Source organism: Lepidochelys kempii, chromosome 1 (assembly GCF_965140265.1).
Source record: "Lepidochelys kempii isolate rLepKem1 chromosome 1, rLepKem1.hap2, whole genome shotgun sequence".
NCBI lineage: Eukaryota > Metazoa > Chordata > Testudines > Cheloniidae > Lepidochelys > Lepidochelys kempii.
Window position 1 is genome coordinate 276,224,505 of NC_133256.1, and position 26,226 is coordinate 276,250,730.

Sequence of the window (26,226 nt, forward strand, 5' to 3'; positions counted from 1 at the left end):
TGCATACTTACAAATTATAAAGCATATCAGCCATGTTGCTGCGGTAGTACAAGGCATTTCTATAGGCGCTTTCAGCTTCAGAAATCTTGCTCTGGCTCTTGAGAACATTTCCAAGGTTACCCCATGCTGCCAAGAGGAGAAAGCAGTATTCAGAAACAGTTACAATCGAATTATACGTACCATAGTATTTGAACATCAGAAAGTTCCATAGCGAGAGAAAACCCACAGAGAATCTTTGTGTGTGTGCGTGTGTGTAAGAATTTTTTTCTGTTACTCTATCATTTCATCTTACTGGGAGACTTAAGTTCAATAGCAACGATCTTCATAAATTCGGTATAATTGTTACATTTGAAGAAAGACTATGTTTAAAAATAAATTGTATCACAAATTTTTACTAAAAGGGCTTGCTCTACTAAAGGGCAAGGGACATTTTATATGAAATCATCTTAAATAATAACCCTCCCAGTTTATGTGTATGGCCGGGGGCCTTCATGGTTGAAGCTTGTTGTATACCAATCTACTCTAAAGCCACAAAAAATCTCCCCAAACAAACACAGAACTCCCTAGAATATGAAAGCTGATAAATGACACAGCAATTGAAGTGAAGATTAGGCAACTAACAAGATCAGAGGCATGCAATATGATTCAAACACACTACGCAAATTGGTAAAAAGTATTTTCTAGTTGAGAGGAACATGTGGTTCTTTACCTCACAAAATTTTACACTATACAATGGGCTTTTATATCCCATCATAAAATATTTTGAAGTAAATTGTATTTGAGGCTCTGTAGACAGTCATCTGGAAGTGTGCCCCCTTCCCCCCCAACAATATTTTACTTAGCACCTCTGAAACCTAAGCAGTACAGCTAATTCTGGTACTGTAGGCATCTTCCATAGCCAATATTGCAATACAGTTTTCATGTAGCATAAATAAAGACACTAGTAATTATTGCAGATACTTTTTTTTAAATAAAGTACATTGATGTCAAGCTGTTGAGGTCTGCTGCAAAAGTACCCAGCCAAAGATGAGAACAGCAGCAAACACAGCATTTTCCTCTCAGCAGATTAAACTTAGCAGCAGTGTGCATAACATCACTGCTGTGAACCACTGAAGGAAGAAAATCTGAAAGCATCCATGAAAACAAAACCACAATTGCTGTCTCCCCAATTGCACAGATATAGCTTTTTATACAGGTGCCAAAACAAAAATGGGTATTTCTATGAGAAGGGAGACTCTCGCCTTCATGTGTTATTTCGTTTTAGCTTAGAATTTCATTTAAAGAGCATTAACACAACAAATCTTATTTATCTCCTAAGTAACTAGAACTGCTAAAGCTGCAAATGCACCATCAGCCTCTAACAAAACGTATGTGCTAAAATATTCCCCCTATTCTCCCTTAAGTTTTGGTTTTTACTCTATGTATATATTTCAGAAGCCTGATAGTACAATTTTGTTCCCTACAGGACATGTCTTTTTACACTGGATAAACATTATAGAAGTATAAGCCATTTGTGGCTCTGACTGGTTTATTGCTTTACTATATACCAACATTACAGATGTCAGCAGAACACAGAGAACAAGACTTGTTAATATACTGTCTCTGATGCTTGGCTCTGCATTGCAGAAGTTGTAGGTCCTACATAAATGGTATCTAGATTTTCCTCCCCTAATTCTCCCATAGCAGAGTAATAGACTAACTTACCATTAGATTATGAGGCAAACAACATCCTGTCAAACAGAATGATCTTCTGCCAAACCATCCCAACAACTGTCCCTATACAGAGGGCACTAATTCATCTAACAAATGTATGTATGTTCCACTGTTAAAGCTTCTTTGTATGAGGGCTTTAAAATTGGCTAATACTGAAACCAACATTAACTCTGCTTAAGGGGAAACAGGAGCCCAATATTGCACAGGCATTAAACAGTTCCTCTGAGTGTGCCCCATTGTACTACTTGAACAGGAGCAGAGAGCAATTTATTGCTTTTTAAGCAAGCCAATATGCATATTAAAGCATACAGATTTAGAATCCCCAGGTTTTTAACATAGGTCAAAATCTGGGTCTCTGCTTGACAATTGTTTTATTTTTATACTTAGCACACTTTGTCTTTTTCATTATTTGCTGCTGAAGAACTATCATTACATGCTATCATCAAGTTAAAATAACATGATGGAGTGGGGCAACGGTGGGACCGAGGAAAAGTGAATCTCACAAGCAACACAAATGGGGATTCGAGGCCCCATTTTTATTTTACTTTTGCAATGAAATACTGAATATGGTATTTTCTCCTATAAATGTTTACTGCATTTTACATACAGAACTAGTTGAACATGATCTGGTGGCTCATCCTGTACATTTAAGTAACAGAGATGATGCCTTAGGACATGGGTCCTTATTCCTGGAAGTCAGACTCCCAGAGGGTTGTGAACAGGTATCAGTCAGGACCGACACGTCCTATGTTAGCAAATGGTCAGGGAAGGAGGTTTAGGGCTAGTCTACACTAGCGCGCCGGGTCGATCTAAGATACGCAACTCCAGTTACATGAATAGGGTAGCTGAAGTTGATGTACTTCCATCTACTTACCACCATGTCTTCATAGTGGTAAGTTAACAGCTGATGCTTTCCCGTCAACTCCGCTTGCGCTTCTCATTCTGGTGGAGTACTGGAGTCGACAGGAGAGCACTTAGAGGTCGATTTATCGTGTCTATACTAGATGCGATAAATCGACCCCCGCTGGATCGATCGCTGCCCGCCGATCTGGTGGGTAGTGTAGACAAACCCTTAGACTAGATGGAAGAGAGGCCATGATATGGAAAAGAGTGACAACAATTCCCTTAGAAATTTTCACTCCCTGTATGTCTAGGGAACTGCAAATGCAACGGAGGTATAGCAAAGCATAACATTCAGGTAACTAATATAACCCGCTGACAATTGTTAGGGTATTTACATGCTAAACCACATTTGTATTCACCCAACTTTTTATGCTTTGTGTCAGCACAATTGTTTTTGCGAAGTTGTAAGAAAATCAGTTAAACTATTTGAGTATGCAAGGTTGAGAAACAAAAGTTAATTAATTATACACATACATGTGATTACACACATATTTCTCTGTGGCTCTGAACATCTTTTTGGCATTCAACTTCAAACTTTGCACATGGCTAGAATTCAAAGAGGAAGAGTCATCATATTAAACATGAAGGCAATTGGATTAATGACTCTGAAGTTTTAAATTGGTAAATGAACTTTATTCTAGTAACATTTATAATTTTTTCCATGCAAAATAATAAAAGAAAATTAGCATTGCACTGTAAAACACTCAAAATTCAGGAAGTGCTGAAGTGTGTATATGTTATAATTCAGTCTTTAATTACAAAATGACATTTTGCCATAGGAGCCTTTCCTTGTTCAGTGCAGGGACTGAATGGTGTGCAGAGAATGAGGAAACTCTTTAAATATTTACTTTTTTAAACTAATTCTTTAGTGTATGGTCCCCTTCTCCATTCACTGTGGACCAACCCCTCACTGGAGCCCTGCACTGAAACAGGTAATATGCTATTTTTTCTACAAGATGCTAAGATGCTACTAAAGACTATTTCATAATGCATGCACATAAAAGGGGCAGTTACAGTCATGTATCATAGACATCTTCACACAGAATATTTAAAGTTCTGCTTCACTGCATACAGATATTTTCAGATCATGTTCAACACACATTGACACACAACGCCAAAAGAAGTTTCAGAAATAATATTTTGAACAAGAATTTCCATTCAACTTACATCTGCATGCATTCTGAGCCAATAAACCATTGCCAGGTTGTATAAAAAGCGTTTAAAAAAACAGTGCCCCCAAAGGGAATACAATTTTTAAAAATGCATATAATTTAGCCAAATCAAAACAGATTTTAAATAGACAAAATGACATATGTGTAACCTAGCAACAAAGTTCATAACAAACTTGCATAGTTTTGACCCCAAATAGCTCATATGCTACAACTGTGCCTTTAAAAACACCAAAAGGATTTTTCAGTTCTCTTCATACATTAAACTGGAGGTATGATTTTGGTCAAATTTTCTCTTTTATTTTTTAAAATTGCTCTCAGACTGAAAAACAAACATAGGAAATTTCATTTTGAAAAGATGAAAATACATACCAAGTTAAGAACTAATCCTGAAAATTTAGGAACATGTGTAATTCTGCATTTGAGTAGAAGTCCCTTCAAACTCAAGGATAAAGGGCTAATTATTCTGAGAAAGGCCTATACATGTCAATTACTCTGGTTTTCTCTGGAAAGACTATATGATGGCAAAATTTGTTTTAGCTGTAACTAAGCCAGAATTCAAGAAGCATATTTTACAAAATAAATCGCAGAATTGGATTTTGATTTTCATTTCTTTCTTGCTTGCATAATTCAAATGCAAGTTAAATATATTCCTATGAACAAACCTTTTTTCCTTCTTCTGTATTGCCGGTTACATTTGCATTATTACTCCAGCAAAATGAGAATAACCAAGGAAGAAAATTAAAATTTCAGAGAAAAGCACTCTACAAACTAATAAATTTAGACCAGCTGATCCAGGTTCAGTTCTCTTATTAAAAAAGATTCTTAGAAAATATTCATGACAAAGGAGTTAACCAACCGTCAGAAATGAGGATTCATTCGCAAGTAAACCTGCATTAGAATAGCTGAGATAAAGGTAAGGTTGACTATTTGTTCCTGAAATCTTTTTAGAATTTATAGCTTCTTGGCACAAATCAGAATCTGTCATCAAACTACTTCTACAGAAAGGAGGAGGGGGAAAAAAAACCAAAACTTAGGATGTAAAAATGAAGAACTTTGGTGTTGTGCTTGTGGTAATCATAAAGTTTTAGAAGGGACCTAGGAGGTCATCTAGTCCAACCCCCTGCTCAAAGCAGGACCAATCCCCAACTAAATCACCCCAGCCAGGGCTTTGTCAAGCCTGATCTTAAAAACCTCTCAGGAAGAAGATTCCACCGCCCCCCTAAGTAACCCATTCCAGTGCTTCACAACCCGCCTAGTGAAAAAGTTTTTCCTCATATCCAACCTACTTCTTGTTCTGTTATGTGGTACCACTGAGAACAGCCTAGGGGGGTTCCAAACATCCTCTTTGGAACCCCCTTTCAGGTAGTTGAAGCAGCTATCAAATCCCCCCTCATTCTTCTCTTCTGCGGACTAAATAATCCCAGTTCCCTGAGCCTCTCCTCATAAATCGTGCTCCAGCCCACTAATCATTTTTGTTGCCCTCCGCTGGACTCCAATTTTTCCACATCCTTCTTGTAGTGTGGGGCCCAAAACTGGACACAATACTCCAGATGAAGCCTCACAAATGCCAAATAGAGGGGAATGATCATGTCCCTCGATCTGCTGGCAATGCTCCTACTTATACAGCCCAAAATGCCATTAGCCTTCTTGGCAACAAGGGCACATTGTTGATTCATATCCAGCTTCTCGTCCACTGTAACCCCTAGGTCCTGTTCTGCAGAACTGCTACCTAGCCGCTTGGTCCCTAGCCTGTAGCAGTGCACGGGATTTTTCCGTCCTAAGTGCAGGACTCTGCACTTATCCTTGTTGAACCTCATCAGATTTCTTTTGGCCCAATCCTCTATTTTGTCTAGGTCCCTCTGTCTCCTATCCCTACCCTCCAGTGTATCTACCTCTCCTCCCAGTTTAGTGTCATCTGAAAACTTGCTGAGGGTGCAATCCACGCCATCCTCCAGATCGTTAATGAAGATATTGAACAAAACTGGCCCCAGGACCAACCCTTGGGGTACTACACTTGATACCAGCTGCCAACTAGACATGGAGCCATTGATCACTACCCGCTGAGCCCGACGATCTAGCCATCTTTCTATCAACCTTTTAGTCCATTCATCCAGCCCATACTTCTTGAACTTGCTGGCAAGTAATACAGCTGAGAAAATACTGCTTTTCAGAATGCATTAAACCACAGACCATATTCTACATTTTGATAATCAGAAGGGATACAAAAATATTTGTACACTGATAATATCTAGCACTGAGAAACTTAACATTAAAAGCAATCAACTATATGCACATGCGCATAATTTACTAATATTTTATTCTGTGTTATTCTGACCTTATGGATACAGGAGTCATTCATAAAATATGTTTCAGTGCAGAAATTGATGAAGATGACAAAAACGTGACCTAGATTCCTGCTTGGATGACACTGATAAACTACTCCAAAAGTAACCAAACTAATTAAAGAACAGCAGTAGAAGTTTGTAATAGCTCATCCTCTCAGCAGTCCATCAAACCAAGAAGTCTGCTTCATGGGGAAAAAATTACATTGGCACAAGAACATTTCTAAACAGATGTTCCAGTTTTGTACCTTTTTGACTTGCTTTTAATTTGTAAAATTAATAGTTACTGTTTGGGGTTACATTCTCTCCCGCTTTTATTCTCTATGATCCTTCCATACCACCAGCTCTCCTTACCAGTCTTTAAGAAATGAAGTAAATACAATGCCATTGTGGACTTTGCATTTTTATAAGAAATTTCAGAGATGACAGCATATTGTACTTTGTGGGCCAAATAAAACTCACCTCAGAACAGTCATTGTGGTGGGGAGTCTTCTTTTGCAAAAGTTTGATAAACACTGGCAAATTTACACAAAAGAGTTTCACTTTTGATGAACCAGCATTTTCCAAAGACAGTTTTGTTGAAAAATTCCCAACCAGCTGTATTCATATGAGGTGTACTGCCCTTGTGGTATATAATCCCACTTGAATGATTTAAAAAAAAAAAAAACTTCAAGAAGCTGTTATCTCTGTTGCTAGTGGTTACATGGCATAGGCGATTGTTGAAAAGAAAAAATAATTGCATTAAACTATTTCCTGTACAGATACCTCTGTTTCAGGTTTTTACAATGCTGTCAAAATAGATTTTACATTTGCTTTTCTTTCCAAGACTGAACTGTAAACTAGCCCTTAGTAAATTTGAGATATATACATTTTGGAGATTAAATTACTCTGCACAACATGCACTAATAAATTATCTAAGGTTGGCCAAGGTGTACTTTCTCTACCAGAGTGGACTTTTACATTTTAGGAGTTCCAAAGTTCGTAGTTTTACTGTATTCTGAACCTGTTATGTAAGAGAATAAAAGCAAAAAGGGTATATTTGCAACATGATACAAAATCTATCATTTCACATCTTAAAGGATGCAACTAAACCAAAAGAATCTATGCTAATGTTGATTCAGTAGGTGGCACTCTTTCAAGTCAAATCTGAACTGATGCAGAAAAATGGTATAGAAGAACATTGTAGCTGCAGGTATTATCTTTTAGATATACTGTATTTTTTCTCATGCCCTAGGCACTTGAGAATTTTAGAAACCTCATGGCAGGTTTTGTAAGAAAGCATGGCACCTTTTAATCCTGGTGCATGGAAACTGAACAAAATTCACCCTGTAGTTTCAACTGTATGTGCTCTTCTTCCTGTCCTAAAGTATTGCTGCTAAGAACTATTAAACAGTCAACCTGTCTAGCTCCAGAGGTGATAGCATTATTGCTTGGTATGGTTTGCATACTGGTTTGTTAATTAGATGCTTTGGGATGAATTGGGAAATGGGAGATTCTCTTGGGTTCAAATCTCACCCCAGCTGGTAGTGACCAAGAGTTGGCACCATTCACTGGTTTAGTCAGTAGCTTTTCTGAAATGAGTGGTCTCCATCCAGTTCTTAGTAGAATGGAGTCAACAGTTTAAAAAGCTTTCTATCATAACTGTTAGAAACAAACAGTTGTTTGTTTCAACACAGAGACATCAGTGATCAACATAGTGCATGACTGCTGGCTGACCAATCCAGGTTAGTGTTGGGACATATTGGCAAGATAGCAGGGGGAAGCTCACACTGGCCCTGCCCATGGTATGTCTGTTCTAAAAGTACAGTTTATAGGGATGTCAACCCTGCATCTTAGATGAGTACTAAATTCATTTAGAAAATTTTACAGCATAAAATACAAAAAAACTAAAAAAAAAAAATTCTCCTTTGCTATTGACTTATGTGCACTGAATTACTAGAGCATGTCAGTCTAAAATTCCAGTGTATGTCACTTTTTTACCATGTATTCTTAACACCTTTTCACACTGCAAATTATAGTTGTACAGTAGTAATAAATAAGATATAAATTATAAATGTACATGCTAGTATAACCCACACACCATGTGGGTGTGGTGTTCTGTCCCATCTAGTGGCACCTAGACCACTAAAATGAGTCTGCTCTATAGCCTTCGCTGAGAGCCAGTTGGCTTTTAGCTCATACTGTAGAGGCTCATGCACTAAGCTCAGGTGGTCCCTGGTTCAATGCTGCCCGCTGACAAATGGGGTCTGTCGGCATTAAAAGTGGGGGCTCGTCCAGGATTTCAACTGGGAAGTCTCTGAAGCTCAGGACACACTTTCTCGTCTAGAGGAAGTATGTAACCTACACACCGCCTGGGTGTGGTGTTCTGTCCCATCTAGTGGCACCAAGACCATTTAGAGAGAGAGACTGAGTCTGCTCTGCAGCCTTAACTAACAGCAGATTGGCTTTTAGCTCATGCACTAAGCTCCACAGGTCCCCGATTTGATCCTGCCCACCAACAATCGAGGCCTGTCAGTGTTACACTAGCACTTTACAGCCTGTGGCAGTATCACCACAATGAAAAACGTGACAAGTAAGGTACAATGGTACGATTTCCCCCTCCCTGAAGCAGGCAGCAGCAAATATGAAAAGTTACAAGAAGTTTTGGTTATATTATATTTTTCCATTCATCCTCAATATTTTTCTTGACTGAATATTTCATGACATTTAAAATGAACCAAAATGTCCACTTTACTACCTCTCTGAAATTGTCTATTGAGAGGTTGGAAAAATATACTTCACCTTATATAGTCCATTAGAATACCAGCAGAAACTTATTTTGAAGGCTATAATGAAATTTAAGTTAGTAGAATAAAGCTGACAGTACAGTAGGCATCAATAAAGGTATACCAGTCTGTAGCCAGTGCAGAAAGCTTCACTTTTTTCTCAGCTGTACATTTCAATTATTCCACAATAGAGTGAACATACACTCTTGTAATGTGAGTGCAGTTTAACATAAGTAGGGCCCTTCATTTTCAGTTTTTATTTTATTTTTCCTGGGAATTTATCAGTTTATTACTACAATAAAAACAAATGAAAATCAGTGAAAAAAACTATTAATGTTTGTGGGTAAATATCAGGGTTTATTTTGGTGGATGGAAGGACGGGGTGGAAAATATTCAATAGATTAATGCTTTGATGAATGAAATTTAACGTGGTTTGCTGCAGAACTAAAGCAGAACTCAAAACACAGTGCCACCTTTGAGTTTAACAATACATCTAATTCCCAAATAAAACTTTTCATTTGAATAAACAGTTTACTGTTGTAGACTTAGAACTATTTGCCTATAAATATTTACATTTAATAATTGAGCCACACCTTTGCAGCACATACATTCATCATCATTCTTTTCGCCTGTTTTTTTTTTTAGACTTCTAATACTTCCTTGTGTTCTGACACATATTCTGATATAGATTTTTGTTTTCTTCCCATTTTAGTGTGTCAAATCTTTCAACTGTTATCGGCTAACAGCGTGAAATGTGTATGTGGTGGGCATGATATCCATCAGTACATTTCAGAGCTTGTGTGAATGCCTGTTTTGTTTACTGTGTGTATCCTCTAGACTAATACATAGCCTTACTTCAACAGGCAGCTTTGCATATACACACAACTAATGTATTCTCGTAATATATCTCTCATGCAATGTATTGTATTTTCCTAATAAAACAAGTTATTTTTTATATATTTGAATGATACAAAAGTAGGGTGAAAAAATCAGAAAAAACTATTACTACTTTTTATAAAACCTAGGATTTTTTCAGTTAAAATCGGTTTACAGATAAGGCACTAGACTGGTATTCCCAGTTTTGCTACTAATCTGTTATGTGACCTTGAGTAAGTCACTTGAACTGTCTGTACCTCTTGTTTCTCTTCACATCCTTTGTTTTTTGCTATTTTGATTAGCTGTTTTGGTTAGGGGTTGGTTCTTGCTATGTGTTTGTACACTGCCCAGCAGAATGAGGCCTCTAGATATTACTGAAATACATACAGTGAAATATGTACTGATTATATACCCAAATATATATAAATTATAATTATGACCTATGATGGGGTGGAGATGAGCAATCTTTTTGAAATAGATGAGAGAAGGTTAAAGCAATATCAGTGACAGGCACAGATAGTACTGTAACATGAGGTCCAAAAAAGCTAATCTAGTTATAGCTTAGTCCTTTATTTCAGCGAGATGAATCACAGCAGTGCCTGCACCTCTGCTGTTATCTGCCTAGATACCTATGCAGCCCTAACAGCTGTTGGATGAGCATCCCCCTCGCTCAGATGGGGTTGGGGTAGTGTGCATTATGAAAAGCAGTAGTAAAAGCTCACAAGTTTCTGGGGAGTTTTCCCTCTGTTGTAGCTTGTTAAAGTTCTGAGCACAAACAACTACACTCGAGGCATATCTACACTGCACACTCCTTTCGGGGTGGTGGGGTGTACACTACATGCCTCCACAGCATGGGTATAAATAGCAATGTAACAGTGTAGCACTGCTTAGGTGGGCAGAGTAAAGATATGCCTGAACCCTATGGGTATACACTCAGGTATGTACTCTGCATGGCTCTCTACTCTCCCAAGCAGTGCTTCCTTGTCTATACTGCTCTTTTTAAGTGTGTCGTGTCCTGGGGGAAGGCAGCGGGGAAAGGCTCCAATGGTTCTCTGCTGCCAGAGCTTTTCCCCACTGCAGGAAAAGATTCCTGCACCAGGGAGCCGCCAGAGCCTTTCCCCATCACAGGAAGAGCTGCCTCCCCTGACCCCTGCCAAAGCCTTTCACTGCAGTGTGTGGCTAAACACCATAGGGTCAACACAACTATCTTTTCACTGCAGCATGTAGCTACAGATAGCCTACATGCTGTCACAGGTGCTGTGCTGTGTAGACATAGCCTAGGTCAGTGTGTCTTAAGATGGAGACTCCCACCCTGTAGGAAAAACCACAAGGGAAGGTGACTATCCTCAAGGTCCATGGAGTTCAAAGTGGTGTCACATAGGTGCTGGGACCCAAGGAGGAGTTCTCTTTGCAGAAAGGAGAGAACACTGCACTAGTTACACTGTTCACATTTCGAAGGTTATATTCATAGCCATACAGGTAAGATTTTTTTTTTCTTCTTTTAAATGAAAGGTTAGCTTCTTCAGAAGCTGATGGCCCTTTCCTTTCAAGGATACCTTACTACTTGATAAAGGAGAATGGATTTTTCAAGCCCTGATTTTAAGCACTCACAGTTTATTAGTTAATTATTTAGTTCCAGAGAGAAAACCACTTGTATGAACAGAAAGGTCAAAAAAGGTTCTCAACAGAAATGTATAAAGTCTTGAACTGAGTCAATGTGGAAAAGAGAGTAATTACTGTCCCACATTTAAAATAATTTTACATCACCCTTACCAATGATACCTCATAAAGGTGTTCTGAAGATTAATTAGATAATGTTTGTAAAGCACTTTGAATATGAAAATGGATACATAAGTGCTAAAGGTGATTACTTTGGGGGTTTAATATTTTTCACAAAATCTACTTCACAAATGTAACACAGAACATTTTTGTTTGTCCTAGGTATTTCTGTTTTCCACAGAATTCCAAATGCAAATAATATTTGTCAAAATGTATTGTAAAAGTATCCATAACATCAATTACTCACCAGCACATGTCGGTTACTTGCCAACAAAAACATTCTGTTTCTTACTACTTAATGTGATAAATGAATAGTTGCTGTACACTCATAACTTTTTCATGTTATACACTGATTTTTCATACAAGCAAACATCCACTAATGCTCAAATCCACTTTAATACAGGTGACTCATCATCCTCCCAGCATCCATAACTTATTTTTTCCCCACTAATTCGGCCATTTATATTGTTTGTTCAGCCCTTCATTGCTGATCTAGAAGACAACTTTGGGAATGATGAACCAGAGGAATGGAGGAATATATGCAGCAGAGAGCCATCCACTGCTGTGTCAGCATGGTTGCTGAAGCAAGTGAAGAATTCTGAAAGACTGATTTAGCCTTGTCTCCAAGGTTTGTAATTCAGATGTATCGTTTTTCCATTCATTCACAGACATTTCTCACTGTGTTCACCCTGAGTGCCTAATACTCCCACTTCTCTTGTTGTATCACGTTAGGCTGGAAAAAAAAGTTGACTTTCTGGTGTTTCTGCAAGGCAGTTCTATCAGCCCAATCAAACTGAGTGTAGGCCGTGAAGGTCTTACAAAATGGAATTACTTTTAGGCCTCACCACTTTGCTCATTTCAGCTCAGACTGTGGAGCCTTTACTCATCCTAGAGAGTACTCACTCACTTAAATAGTCCCACTGGTTTTAACGGAACTAATCATATGAATATATACACTACTGTGTGTTAAGGCCTCCTCACTGTAGCCTTAATCACACAATAGTGTATATATTCATATGTGTAGCCTCACATTGTTAAGAGGGTTTCCATTGGGTATCAACAAAGGAAAAACCTCCTGAACAACTGGCGTACACAAAAATCTGTTCAGTTCTTCTGCATGGTCCTTTTTTCAATTAAATCCCCATCGTGAAAGACACAGACTCTCAGTACTGAACACTGTGTATTCTGAGTACTGTGAGGACAATGGCCTTGTCCCTGTCCTCTGGGGTACAGTGAGGACAATTTAAACATCTGATTGTCTTAAGAAGATCTGATTTGTTTTAGTGGTATTCCCATGTTATATATAGACAATCGCTCCCAAGCCAATATTTATTTTAAAAGGCAAACCTTTTAACTATGCAGTAGGTACTACTAGAAAATAGCTGATATATAGAGGTTTGTTCATCATTTCACATTAGAAAAAGATGTATCCTGTGAGATAACTTGGTTGGTTTCGGTCAACAGATGTCCAGTGTTTCAACTAAAAAGGAAAGAAGAACTCTGCCAAAGGAAAATGTCATAAATGATCTGACCTAGGGTATTTCTACACTTACCATTTAAAGTGCAAAAAGTCCCTTTTTTGCGCTAAAACTGCAGGAGCATCTACATTTGTTAATGACTTTTTGCAGTGAAACTCAGAATTTTTACAGCAGAAAGAAAACCACCTTCCCGAGAGGCATACAGCTATTACCGCTGTTCTTTCTATGCTGCTGTGAAAGTGAAGACACATTCTAGCAGTGTAAACACCCTTTGGCCTCCGGAGGATATCCCACAGTTCCAAAAGCGACCGCTCTGGCCAGCATCTCTGCTGGTCTGACGCACTGACATCCGCCCCTCCCCTTGTAAGCCCCAGGAAGTTTGAAGCTCCCTTTCCCTTTGTTTGTAGACATGGTGGGGAAAGCAGCCAAACAGCAGGAGGGTTTAAAAAAAATGCCACAGAAGAAACCAGGGCAGGGCAGGGCAGGGCAGGGCAGCACGGGTCACTGAGCAGGAACCCCGAATGCCTTCCACTCACCCCACCCTTCCTACAAGACCTATCGAGAGAGCTGCACTGTGTGACAGCTGCCGTACAGCACTGCTCTCATTGGCGATGGAAGTGCTGGTAGTGTAAACACTCTCTGACGCCTGAGGAATACGAACCAGCGCTTTACTTTCACTGGTTCCCTATCACCGATGAAACTTACAGTGCAAAAATTCTGTAAGTGTAGACATACCCTTAAAGACATGGGGCCTGACTATCATTTGTGCTAATCTCCCTTTACACCCTCTGGCAGTGGGTGTAAATTACTGTTATATCCATTTTACAAACCATTTGCACCATCAGAGCAGTAGAAAGGGGCCTTTGTGTACATGAGAATGAGTCCCACTTGAAGTCCAGAATGGAAAAATGCAGACATTCATTGCATACTGAGTATCAGTAAGTAAAGAAAAGCTTTCTCATAGGTAATAGAAAAAGGTACCATAAAGGACACTCTTGAAATGACTAACTTTAACATACTTGTTTAAATATATTCAGATGAAGAACAAATCAGAATGGTCTTATTTTTCCTTCCACTACTAATAATTCATCACCTGGGGGGGGGCAGCTATATAGGATACTTAAATATGGATCTAAGTACCTAACTTTAAGCACCCATTTTGGATCTGTTAAATTGGGGGTTTACAAAGAAACATCTTTCTACCCCTTCCGAAAACCATCAACCTGCCTCCGTATTGGGGTGATTGCATTCAAGAGGTGTTTAGGGTTGGAATTCAAGGGGAAGTAGCACCACCAAAAAGGCTACAGCTACCTCTGAATGACTCTCATATTCCACAGATAAGTGGCAGCGGCTCACAAAGCAATCTTTTTTCTTTATGAGGACATGCAAAGAAATCTAAGCATTTAACGATATGTGGTGATTAATGAAACATTTTTTCTTCCTCTTTACGATTCACTGATTGGAAGTGAAATTGGTCCTTACCCAGAGGAAAAATATATATGCTCTTTCCCAGCCTTATAAATTCATAAAGGATGAATATTGGGCTTTCTAGTGTCCTTTTGAAAGAGAAACAGAGATCCAACAGTGACTTAGGTTTCAAAAGTAACGATAGTATGAGAACTCAGAAGAGAACACTAACATTGGGGAATAAATTTAGCGTTTTGAAGTGAAGAGCAAGCCAATTCCCTTTCGCTTTCCAACATAATTAACATATCCAGACTGTTTTACTGAGGCTGGGCTATGTGTAGGATGCTCAGCTACATTCGGTGCCTACAGCTCTCCCACAAATAACTTGCTAGTGGTCACATCCCCTCCATACCCGTCAACTATTCATGGCAGTGGCCATGTCCGCTTATAGAGCCCTGAACTATTTTCTGAAGGTAGCAATTTTATTTAACCTTCACATAATTTGATGGTTCAGACTTACTGGGCTGAGCTCTCTCTTTTTAAAGCAGTTCTGCCCTCTGTGGTTGATGGATAGGCAAAGACTTTTCAATTGATTTCAAGAACTCTAATTTAAGTATTCTTTATAGAATCTGCTCTTTCAAACTTGCCAAATTTGCCTTAGATAAATAGATACATTTACCTCAGTAATTTCCTATACAATTCATATTATTAGAAGAGTGAAGATTCATGTAGCCATGCATGGCTGTTATTAATTCATACATTCTAAGGCCAGAAGAGACTATTATGATAGTCTAGTCTAACCTCCCGTATAACTCACGAAAGCTCATGCTCAAATAAATTGGTTAGTCTCTAAGGTGCCACAAGTACTCCTTTTCTTTTTACCTTTTGTATGTCACTCCATTTGTTTGTTTCTATTGTAAGCACTCTGGTGCAAGGGGCCATGTTTATAGAGCATTTAGCTCAACAGGGCTTCAATCCTGATTGGGGTCTCCAGGCACTACCATAATACAAAGAATAAATATCTCTATTAATGATGAGGTAGACTTTTCTGTTTATCTAAGGCATAGTGTAAGACTGACCACTGTACATTATTAACAATACTTAACCATTAAGTACTGTTTTTATATAATACTGAATTAAGTCTCAACTCCACCATGAGATATTGCATATAACAACAATAATATAGGTAAATATTTTTGTAATTTTAGAGGAGGAGAATTGGAAACTGAGAAGTTAACTGACTCACCCAAGGCCATAAAGGGAGGCAGTGACAAAATGAAGATTAGCAATCAGGAGTTCCTGGCTCGCAGGACTAGGCTCAGACAACCCCTCTGTCTTAAAAGGGAAAATATGCTAAACATTAAGGTATGTAAAATTACTAAGTGGTGTTATCTCTTATTCCATACCTGTGTGGTAGTCAATGAACCAAAATGACACTCTGTATTAAGCCTTAATTTTAATGGGAAGCATTCCTCAGTATTCACATTCAGGGGTGGTGAGTTGTATGGGCCCGTGTACCTGGGCTCCAGCAAATTCAGGGCCCTGGGGGGCCTGGCTCCACCAACGTTCAGGGCCAGGTCTCTCCCCCAGCCCCGCCTGCCGCCCCCGCACGCCTCCCCCAGAGCATCCCCCAGCCCCTCCTGCCACCGTGCATGCCTCCCCCGGAGCATCCCTGCCTGCCCTGGGCAGCAGTCAGCTGCCCCCTGCAGCTCCCCACTGCGACTAGCTACAAGGAAGCAGTGCTGGGGGGATGGGGGGGGGGGCAGGCTGAGGCAGCTGCTGCACCAGAGGTGGGAAGGGGGGTGCATGACAACTCCCCTTCCCCGGCAGGCGACTGCAAGGGCGGGGGGGGGGGGAGGAGGGAGCAGGGGCTTATCCTAGCTGGACCTCCTGAGCAGCAGCCTGGGGGGGCTTGGGTGAGTGTCGTGCTGTGGGGGGGCCCTCTCCCCCGGAGCTTGCTGCTGCCAGTGGGGAGAGGACTGGGGGGAGTCCTCCTCTCTGGCCCCTGGCCTCAACTCCAGGGCAGCCTGCCTGCTGCTCCCCAGGCTCCTCAACCCCAACCCCATGCCCCACACCTCTTCCCGCACCCCAACCCTCTGTCCCAGCCCAGAGCCTGCACCCGCACCCAAACCCCCTCCCAGAGGCTGCACCCAGCACTCGAAACCCCCTCCCAGAGCCCGCAGCCCTCCCACACCCAAATTTCCTCCCAGAGCCTACACCCCAAAAGCCCATCCCAGCCCTGAGCCCGCATCCAGCACCCAAACTCCCTCCCAGAGCCAGCACCCTGCATCCCCTCCTGCACCCCAATCCTCTGCCCCAGCCCCCAAACTCTGTCCCAGAGCCTGCACCCCTCCCACACTCAAACTTCCTCACAGACCCTGCACCCCAAACGCCCCCTGCACCCAAACTCCATCCCAGAGCCTTAGGCATGTTTATGAGGGGGTGAGACTTGGACCCGTTCTGGGCACCACCAAAAATTACACAAACCTGCCACTCCTGCCCACATTAGTAGTATTCAAATAACCTGTCCTAGTCTTAGGCCTTGTCTACGCTTGTAGAGGCATGCAGGGTATGTGTAGCTACACACCACTGTGAAAGGCAGACTGTGTCCACGCTGCTGTGTGTAGCTACACATGGCAGCAAAAGGCTCTCGCAGTGTGGAGGCTGCGGGGAAAGGCTTTGGCAGAGAGGAGCCACTCCCCCAGCTTCCCCTCAGCCAGGGGCTTTCCCCACTGCTGGAGCTTTTACCTCCAGTGGGGAAAGACTGTGGCAGCAGGGAGCTACCTTAGCCTTTCCACTCTGCCTCACCACAGCCAGAGCCTTTCCCTGCAGCAGGGAAAGGCTCCAGCAGCTCCCTGTGGTGAGGAAAGGTACATACCCGAAGGTTCGGTTTGTCTGCACACTACTTGCCTAAGCAGCGCCTCACTGCTATTTATACCCATGCTAGGTTGACGTGCTTTGTCTGTACTCTACACGTTGCCATAAGTGTAGACATATCTTTAAAGTGCTGTCATTATTGGTGAGTATAAAGGAAATATCAGAGGAACATGACAAAACTGCTGATGCTGTGGTTGACAGAGAAGTTAACATTTTTAATAGTGAGTGACACATATGAAGAATGTCAAATGGTGCAATATTAATATGTACAAAATGGGCAAAGTATATTCCAAATGCCCATGATACAAAAGTGCCGTTTGGTTGCCAACTCAAACATACTACATTATGCTGCAATTCACTGGGAATGCAAACAGAATGTGTGGTATGCAACAAGGCTTGTTCTTCATAGAGCAACAGTGGAATGTGCAGGACCCTTAGCTATTGAAAACAAAGCCATAGAGCTGTTTCAAGAGATTCCTAGCCCATTGTTGGCAAAGTTTCAATTGTTAACAGTGGCTCTGTCTATACCAGGAGAAAGACACATTGCTGAAAACTATTGTCATCAGTGGGCCTCCTCCTTTTCCTCAATTGACTAGCAGGGAAGAGGTTTAACTGTCGTGCACAATCTCGGTTTGTTCCATCCTTTCCCCTCGCAGTAAGCCTGGCTGCTTTGCAGTACCCATGACTGAGACCACATTGTTTACTACAAAGGTGCTGGAAACTGTTGTGTCCTATTTACCCTATCAGTTATTACATTCTCAGTGTCCACTGAATGGGTAGGGAAGAGGGAAGGAACCCACTGATGACAAAAATTGTCAGCCACTGGTCATTTTCCTACACAGATAAGGCCAATCAGAACAGGCTGTCAGATCAGATGGAAACAACTTGTGTTCACCACCATTGGAGCCACGGCATACAGAACACTTATTACAGGTACCAGGTTTGCAGAAAGAATAGATACTCTGTCAATTCACATTGGAGCTCAAACTTTAATTTTGCTGGAATCACGTTAAGTATTTATAGGTCCCAAAATATAAACAGACATTTGTCTGTGAGGTGGTTTTATTTTTGTTCATAATACCTACTAAAACAATTTTTAAACAAAGAAATTCTCCCACTGCATTTGTAATGGGAAACTAGAGAGGAATTTAACGTTACAGATTGTGCAACACCTGGATAATCATAAAATGAAACTTGCTATTTAAAAAAATGGAGCAAGGTTCATAGGCTTTCATTGTTCAAACAGAGGGAGGCAAAAAGTAAACAAATGATGCAAAATAAACTGAATCCTAAAGTAAGATTCTATAAATTCCTTCAGGTAAAACAGATGTTAGTAGTAAGTTAATTAAACCACAAATAGACTTTTAAAATATATATACAATCATGCAAGTACCATGTTTTCCTGCAAATGTAAAAAGAAAAAACAAAACACAAACCATTAAATGATCATACAACAACCACTGTACTTAGCTATGCCACTGATCTGCTTTTCACTCAGATCTTGACATTCATATATATTTTATACATCTGCTCCTTACCAGCTCAAAGCCATAGCAGGCAATCTTCTAAAATAAACCCACCACAGTTGTGAAGAAAGTTAGAAATAGGTCAGAAATGACCAAAGCTGAATACTATTTTAGCAAACGATGGCAAATGCAAAATCCAAAAATAACTGGACTAGTTTTAAAATCTTCCTACAGGCATGAATACAATGACAAGTGATTCATCCTGCTGGAAAAAGACTATGCTGTCCAGAGAAGGAAACTTCTTTAACTCTTTCAGTTTTCTATTCTAGAAAGTTTTCTTACTACCTGTTGGAATCACAAGGCAACCTCTTAAGATCAAGACTGGAAAGAGGGGGACAAAGCATAGTTAGGCTTAGACTTTCAGTGCCCAATAACTTTTCACACACCAGTTACAGCTAACACATAGTGGCCCTGCTGCTGGCTGTGCTCCTGACTTACTGATTCCACAGAATAACATAAGAACTGATATGCCAGGCAGTGGCAGTGCATGTAAAGAGTAACACTAGTTCTAAATCAAGGATGTTCTGAAGCCCTGATTCAGGAAAGAACTGAAGCACACACTGAAGTCCCATTGAATCCAGTGGGATTTGAGCACATTGTTCCATTGACATCAATGGGATTTATTCTCGTGCTTAACTTTAAGCACTAGCTTAAGTGCATTCCATATAATCAGTTTGGTCAACCAGCTCTAACAAGTTAAGGAGTTGCATCAACAATAAATTACTGGTCTAAAGTTAAAAACGGCAGCAAAATCAGTGAACACAGCCAAATAAAGAACCAATCCGCATTACAGTAAATACCCAACCCTCTTTCAATTACAGTTTTAAATTATTTATTTACTATTTTGAGGTTATCTACTTCATCAGAAGTCATATATCTGAACATCCAAATTAGTTGAGCTATTCCCTAAAGTTCAAAATGATAGCATTCCACAGAGAAAAAAATCTGCTGCATGAAGCCAGCTATTGGGACTATATAGTAAAACCAGGGATAACACTAAGACACTATGAGCACAATTATTTTGTGTATAATTATAATTTTCTATTAAATTCAGAGTAATTGGTACACAGACCGTGACTGTCAACTTTCAGCAGAACTGGTAAATACGGTCAGAATTTTTAAAACTTAGAAAGGAAAAAAAAAAGCTTCATTCAAGTGAGGGGGAACCACTGCTTAATAGTTAAATTGCTCATTAAGTTGAAGGTAGTCACAGAGAGACAGTTCTCCCCATCCCTCCCTCTAGTCGACATTTATGCAGCCATTTCAGAATCCATAAACTACAAAAATCAATCTTGACCATTTTCCTCCCAAGTCCTGACAAACAAAAATGAGGCAAGACTCAGCTCATCTTGGAGTTATTTAAAAACTAGTTATGAAAAAGCCACTGCTTCTATCAAAATGGCAAACGAACAACATGCTAACTGATGCAGATATGGAATCCCAAAACCACACTTCAATTCCATCAGCTAATGACTGGCAGATACCTGCTGTACACTGGGTCAAACAGAACAGCCTGTGTGTGTGATGGCTTTGTGGCAGCCTTAAAAGATTCCAATCACCTGATTCTTCTGGGGCATTTTTTTTTCGGGGGGCTGGGGCGGAGGAGGGAAGTAGAAGAGTGGGCCAGGCCTTTAACTGCCTTTTTCATACTGTCCGTGATTGACAAGAACAGTATGGAACAACGGTAAATCATGGTAAGTTTGCTGCAGCCTGGAAGAGTGGGAGCTTTCACACCCACTCTACCCCGAGATAGAATTCTACTTGCTTTGCTTGCAACAAGAACCCATGGAGAAAAGGAGTGCCAGAGAGGGTGGGAAGAGGTCATACAGAATGTCACTCACATTCTCTTTTCTCTTCAATGGTGGGGCAAAAGGGGCAGACTGAAAGACTTTGTCTCAAAACCCCATGATGGCAGAAGAAGGAATGGCTTTAGTAACATCAGTCTGCAGCAAAAGCTCTCTTTGCAGGCCTCTGCCTATTTTGTCAGTCCTCTCAGGAATAGTCTTTTTAGTGATTCCTGTTCCCTTATTAGCCTGAGATACAAGACAGTGTTCATGGAATCATAGAATATCAGGGTTGGAAGGGACCCCAGAAGGTCATCTAGTCCAACCCCCTGCTTGAAGCAGGACCAATTCCCAGTTAAGGTGATCTATACAGAGGGAGAGGGGGAAAGATGGTAGAACGTCCTAGAAAAATATTTCTTTGCAAACCAAAGCTACTGGAGTTGAGGGAGAAGAGGGACAGTGATGGTCTGACTATGGGAAAGGAGATTAAGTGGTATCTTCTTTCCAGCAGCCAGGAGAGAAAGAAGGGACTTCCCTATCACTACCACCACATTTGTTTGTCTCTTTCAATTTGAATATAATATTTTGTCCTAATGTTTTTTTAAAAAAATATCATGGGACAGGCAATAATAAATTATATTTTATGTTAGTCATTAAATAATGGGAAGAAGTTTGGATTGTTGATCTATTTGGGTTGTTGAATTCTTTGGGTTGGCAGTCCAGCCCAGTCTTGATTGCCTGAATAGCATAAGAAATATCAAATAAATTAGAATACTCCAAGACTGGGATAGTCTAGGAATTTTCCAGTACAATGAACAGAGCTTGGGCAATATGGCATAGTTTCTGGGAGTTTTCAGCAAATGATGTGATTTATGACACATATGGACTAGTAAATATTCAGTACATGGCTATTTTCGGGAGATTTCCAATCAGTTCCACCATGTTTATATTACTAAATTGGTGAACTGTCTCCTAACATCTTCTAAAATATGTGAAAATGCAGTCTGCTTGTAAGGTTAGAAACCAGGTAGTCATACTGACTTAAATCTCAGATGATAAGTCCTGGCCTGAACAGACAGACTCATGCTCAAGATAGCGCCTAAGAAAAGCAGCGTGGGTCTTGTGGAAGCTCAGGCTAGCCACCTGAGCTCGGATCAAAGGGTTTGGGAGGGCTTGGACTCAGGCAGTTACTTTGAGCCGCTGTCCATGCTGAAACATCCACACTGCTATTTTTGTGCTCTAGGTTGAGCAGATCTAGCATGAGTCTGCGTATCCAGGCCAGGAGGCAAGCCACCAGCTGTAGTATAGACATACTCTATATGTTTACACCTAGGGAGGTGGTAGAATCTCCTTCCTTACAAGTTTTTAAGGTCAGGCTTGACAAAGCCCTGGCTGGGATGATTTAATTGGGGATTGGTCCTGCTTTGAGCAGGGGGTTGGACTAGATGACCTCCTGAGGTCCCTTCCAACCCTGATATTCTATGATTCTATACTCTAAATATCTATCCCCCAGTATAAAGGTGAATAATAAAATTAGCATAGTTTGTCTTCGGGAACTAGTTCTAATGTACCATTTCTAGCACCACCTCTACCAACCAGGCTTCTCACTGGAGCAGCACTTAAGTGTGGCAAGGAAAACCCCATCAGAGAACCTAGTCCAAGACTAAGGGATAGCTACTACACAATCACTGACCTTCAGGGAACCTCCATTAGGGACAGAACTAACAGTGAGATATAAGAGCATCGGAAATCACCTTGTCAAATGAGGGCGTAGTCTTTTCTTTTCAAGGAAGACTAATCTTTGCTGTGTGTCTTATATTGACAATCAGAACACTGGAATGTATGTGCACTGCAATGAGGATTATTTACTATCTGGCCATTCACCTACTTTATTTTTCTTCAATGTCTGTTGCATCTATGAATCAGTTTTGCAAAATAAAGTTAGAAAATGGGATGTGCTTGTCATTGACACTGTTAACACAAAGTCACTTACTGTATAACTTTATATATTTTACTCCCAGGCTACAGAAATATGAAGAAAACATTAGAAAATTAGGCCTACAAATGACAAGTAACTTAAATACTGTTTTGTAAAGCATATTATCTGTAAGTCATACTGCTTTTATTCTCCCGCCTTGACTTTCAGCTTACACTGACATCTGCATTTACCATTTATTATCATAGTAGCTAGACTGTAGCATTGCACTCTTATCTTACCCAGAGGTGGGCAAACTACGGCCCACGGGCCACATCCGGCATGCAGGACCCTCCTGCCCGGCCCCTTCCCTGCTGTCCCCCCTCCCCCACACCTCAGCTCACTGCTCTGCTGGAGCAATGCTCTGGGCGGTAGGGCTGCGAGCTCCTGGGGTGGGGCAGCGCAGCTGCAGAGCCCAGCCTGAACCAGTGCTCTGTGCTGCGCGATGGTGTGGCTGGCTCCAGCTGGGTGACTCGGCTGTCACGCCGCCAGCCACCGGTGCTCTAGGCAGCGCGGTAAGGGGCGGGGGGGATTGGACAGAGGGCAACGGAGTTTGAGGGGGTGATCAAGGGGCGGGGGTGTGGATAGGGGTCGGGGCAGATGGGGAACAGGGGGGGTTGAATGGGGACAGGGGTCCCAGGGAGGCAGTCAGGAAGGAGAGGGGGGTTAGATGGGGCGGCGGGGGGGGGCAGTCAGGGGCAGGGGTTCCAGGGGTGGTCAGGGGACAGGGAGAATGGGTGGTTGGATGGGGCAGGAGTCCCGGGGGGGCCATCAGGGGCAAGAAGCAGGGGGGGTTGGATAGGGGTTGGGGGCCGGGCCATGCCTGGCTGTTTGGGGAGGCATAGCCTCCCCTAACTGGCCTTCCATACAATTTTGGAAACCTGATGTAGCCCTCAGGCCAAAAAGTTTGCCCACCCCTGCTCTTACCCAAAGCACAGGTTGGTCAGCATCAACTACTGATTCAGCATCATGTGATGAGCTGTTGAGCAGAGTACTCTAGGACACTACTAAGTGAAAAAAGTTAAAATGCTGTTTAGTTTTTTTCATAACACACATAAAAATCAATCAATAGACCCCCTCTAAGTCCATTGGCCTGTAAATAAAGCAGGCTTAATGTGAGGTACTTTTCTATTGCTTCATGTAGCAGAGTGGACACCCGCTCGGGCCCAGAGGGGTTTCAGATAGCCCTGGGAGAGGGCTGTTGTAGAAGGAAGGCAGCAGGGCTGACTGGGGAAGGCTGTGGGCCAGAGACCCAGAAGACTCTCTCTCTCTAGCTCTGAGAGGGAGGGACCTGGCTGCAGAAACCTGAATAGAGGACCTAGTTTGGAGCAGGGCTGGGGAAAGGCCAAGGGAGCCTGGGAGCTCCGGCCTGGGAAAGCCCCAGGCTGCAGGCCTGGTAAAATCTATTAGGTACGGGGATTGCATGGGCAGCCACGGGTAGGCAGAGGCAGCAGATCCAAACCCAACCTTGCCTGTGATGAGTGGTTCATACTGCAGTCTGCCCCAGGGCGCGGGAGCTAGCTGGTGACTGGCAGGAGCCTACGACTGAGGAGAGGTAGGGATAGTGGGTGGGGGGTTCTCCTGGGAGGGGGAGACCCAGAACTGTGGGGTACTGCTAGGAGGCAGCACCCAGTGAAAGGGGCACTGGGGTCCTGGAAGGGACACAGGAACCAGCAGTAAGGCGAGACACCGGCCTGAAGAGGGCGCTCCGGAGGCTGGAACGCTAATTCCCAAGGACAACAAGCGGAGGTGCCACTGGTGAGTCTGCGCCCCGTGACACCTCAAATATCTGACACATGTTTTAACGCAGTATCGTTGTAGTCGTGTTGGTCCACCAAGATATTAGAGAGACAAGATGGGTGAGGTAATATATTGGACAAACTTCTTTAGGTCAGAGACACAAGGTTTTGAGCTTACGCAGAGCTGAAGAAGAACTGTCTGTAAGCGTGAAAGCTTGTCTCTCTCACCAACGGAAGTTGGCCTAATAAAAGGTGTTACCTCACCCACCTTGTCTCTCACATAATGCCTTTAATGCATTAACACATTAAGGTACGCCTGTTTGGCTAAAACCCTGCATAGTGCTTGGAAATATGGGCTACAGTCACCTGCCGATTTGAATAACCCAAACCCAGCTTTGTTATGTGATATCAGTGTTACCTACATCATTTGAAATTTAAAAACAGAACTTCCCTCAAGTTCTCTTTGATTATTTCTCATATTTCCTGTTCATATCCAATAGCAAAGTCACTAAAGGAGGTCTATCAGGGAGAACAGATACCAGGTAATGGAAATTACTGGGCAGAGTCTGTAATAACAATGTTTCATCTTTAATTCCAAAAAACAGAACACAGATTATAAAATAAAGTATCTTCTTACCTTGTTTTTCCCCCAATTTTCTGCATGTTAATATCAAATCTGTGATACCTAATCAAAATGATTCCTGCTTTGCGTTCTTTTTCCTGCACCAATGTGTGCATTACTGCACCTAATATACATTTCTGAAATGTATCTTCTCTAAACACAGCTGATAAACCTAGAAAGAAAAGACAGTCACAGACAGGCAGGAACAAAACATTCACCATGGTAAGTGTATTACCTTTAGCTGGGTTTACTTTTATCCCTGACCTATACAGCATCTCCTCATTCTGCCAGTCCCCATTCCTGACAACAGTCTTGAGTCCATAGAAAAGAATTAATGCAGCAGTGGCATAAAAGATCAAGTTCTTCAGAAAGCGCTTTTGGGCTTTGACATAAAGGGACCTGGCACCCACTGTAATCAGCAGGCAGAAGCCCATACTAGGAATATAGAGTACACGCTCTGCTATTACAAAGCCTACATAGAAAAATAGGTTTGTGGCAGGAACAAAGGGCACTATTAACAAAGACAGAGACAGAAGTACAATGTTCTCAGTTGAAGGAAGCTGAGGTCTCTGGATTACATGTTTTTTTATGCCATTCTCTTCTTTTGAGGCAAAGCTGGACTTCAGCTCCAAACTCTTGTACTCCATGTCTGAGTGGCAGCTATGCCCATTAGTATTCTGCTTGCCATTCATTACAGTTTTCCCATTGCATTCTCTCTTATTGCTGGAACTCTTCAAGCTAGAATAGGCAAGGAGGAGGAGTCCAGCATAGAAGGCCACAGTGTGTAGATTCCTCCAGTCACTGGCTGTTTTAAGAAGAGGCACAGCATCCATAGACCAATCAAAGCTGAGGGTGTCCGGGCACAGCAACAGCCAGAGGTTCTTGGTCGGTAAGTAAAAAAAGGTCAGAGTGCGTGTAAGAAAACTGTCTGAGTCAGCTGCTGGGTTATCAGAGTTGGAAAAACTTGGTGGCTTGTTGCCCATCCAGTACAAGCGGACACCCAGCAGTGCAGTCCCCCAGAAAGTCAATAAACCAATGCTGAAGAAAAGGGACAAATTCTTCCTCTGAAACCAAAAATAAAGAAAGATTCATCAATAAAAATTAACATCACAGACTTTAATTCATAATGATGAGTGTTGAAACTACTTTGTAAAGTACAAAGAGAACATGACATATCATAGAGTTGGGATTATTTTTAGTGTGATTTACTTTCCCACACATGCACCATGGGGCTCTCTGTGCCTTTTTAGCGTATGAACCACAGAGAT

The 26,226-nt window shown here is 41.5% G+C and overlaps 1 protein-coding gene across 5 annotated transcripts in view; it reads right to left on the minus strand.

Annotated features, from left to right (window-relative positions):
- Nucleotides 1-26,226, minus strand: part of TMTC2 (transmembrane O-mannosyltransferase targeting cadherins 2) — a 379,331-nt gene that overhangs the window by 137,285 nt on the left and 215,820 nt on the right. For all 5 annotated transcript variants that reach the window (XR_012156727.1, XM_073327618.1, XM_073327617.1 and 2 more), the window contains exons 3-4: nucleotides 25,194-26,022; nucleotides 12-126 (exon numbers count right to left, since the gene is read on the minus strand). Coding sequence is in view for 4 of the 5 variants with exons in the window: in XM_073327618.1 (XP_073183719.1) it covers nucleotides 12-126; nucleotides 25,194-26,022 (944 nt within the window). In the remaining variant the exon portion in view is untranslated. The remainder of the gene's footprint in view (nucleotides 1-11; nucleotides 127-25,193; nucleotides 26,023-26,226) is intronic.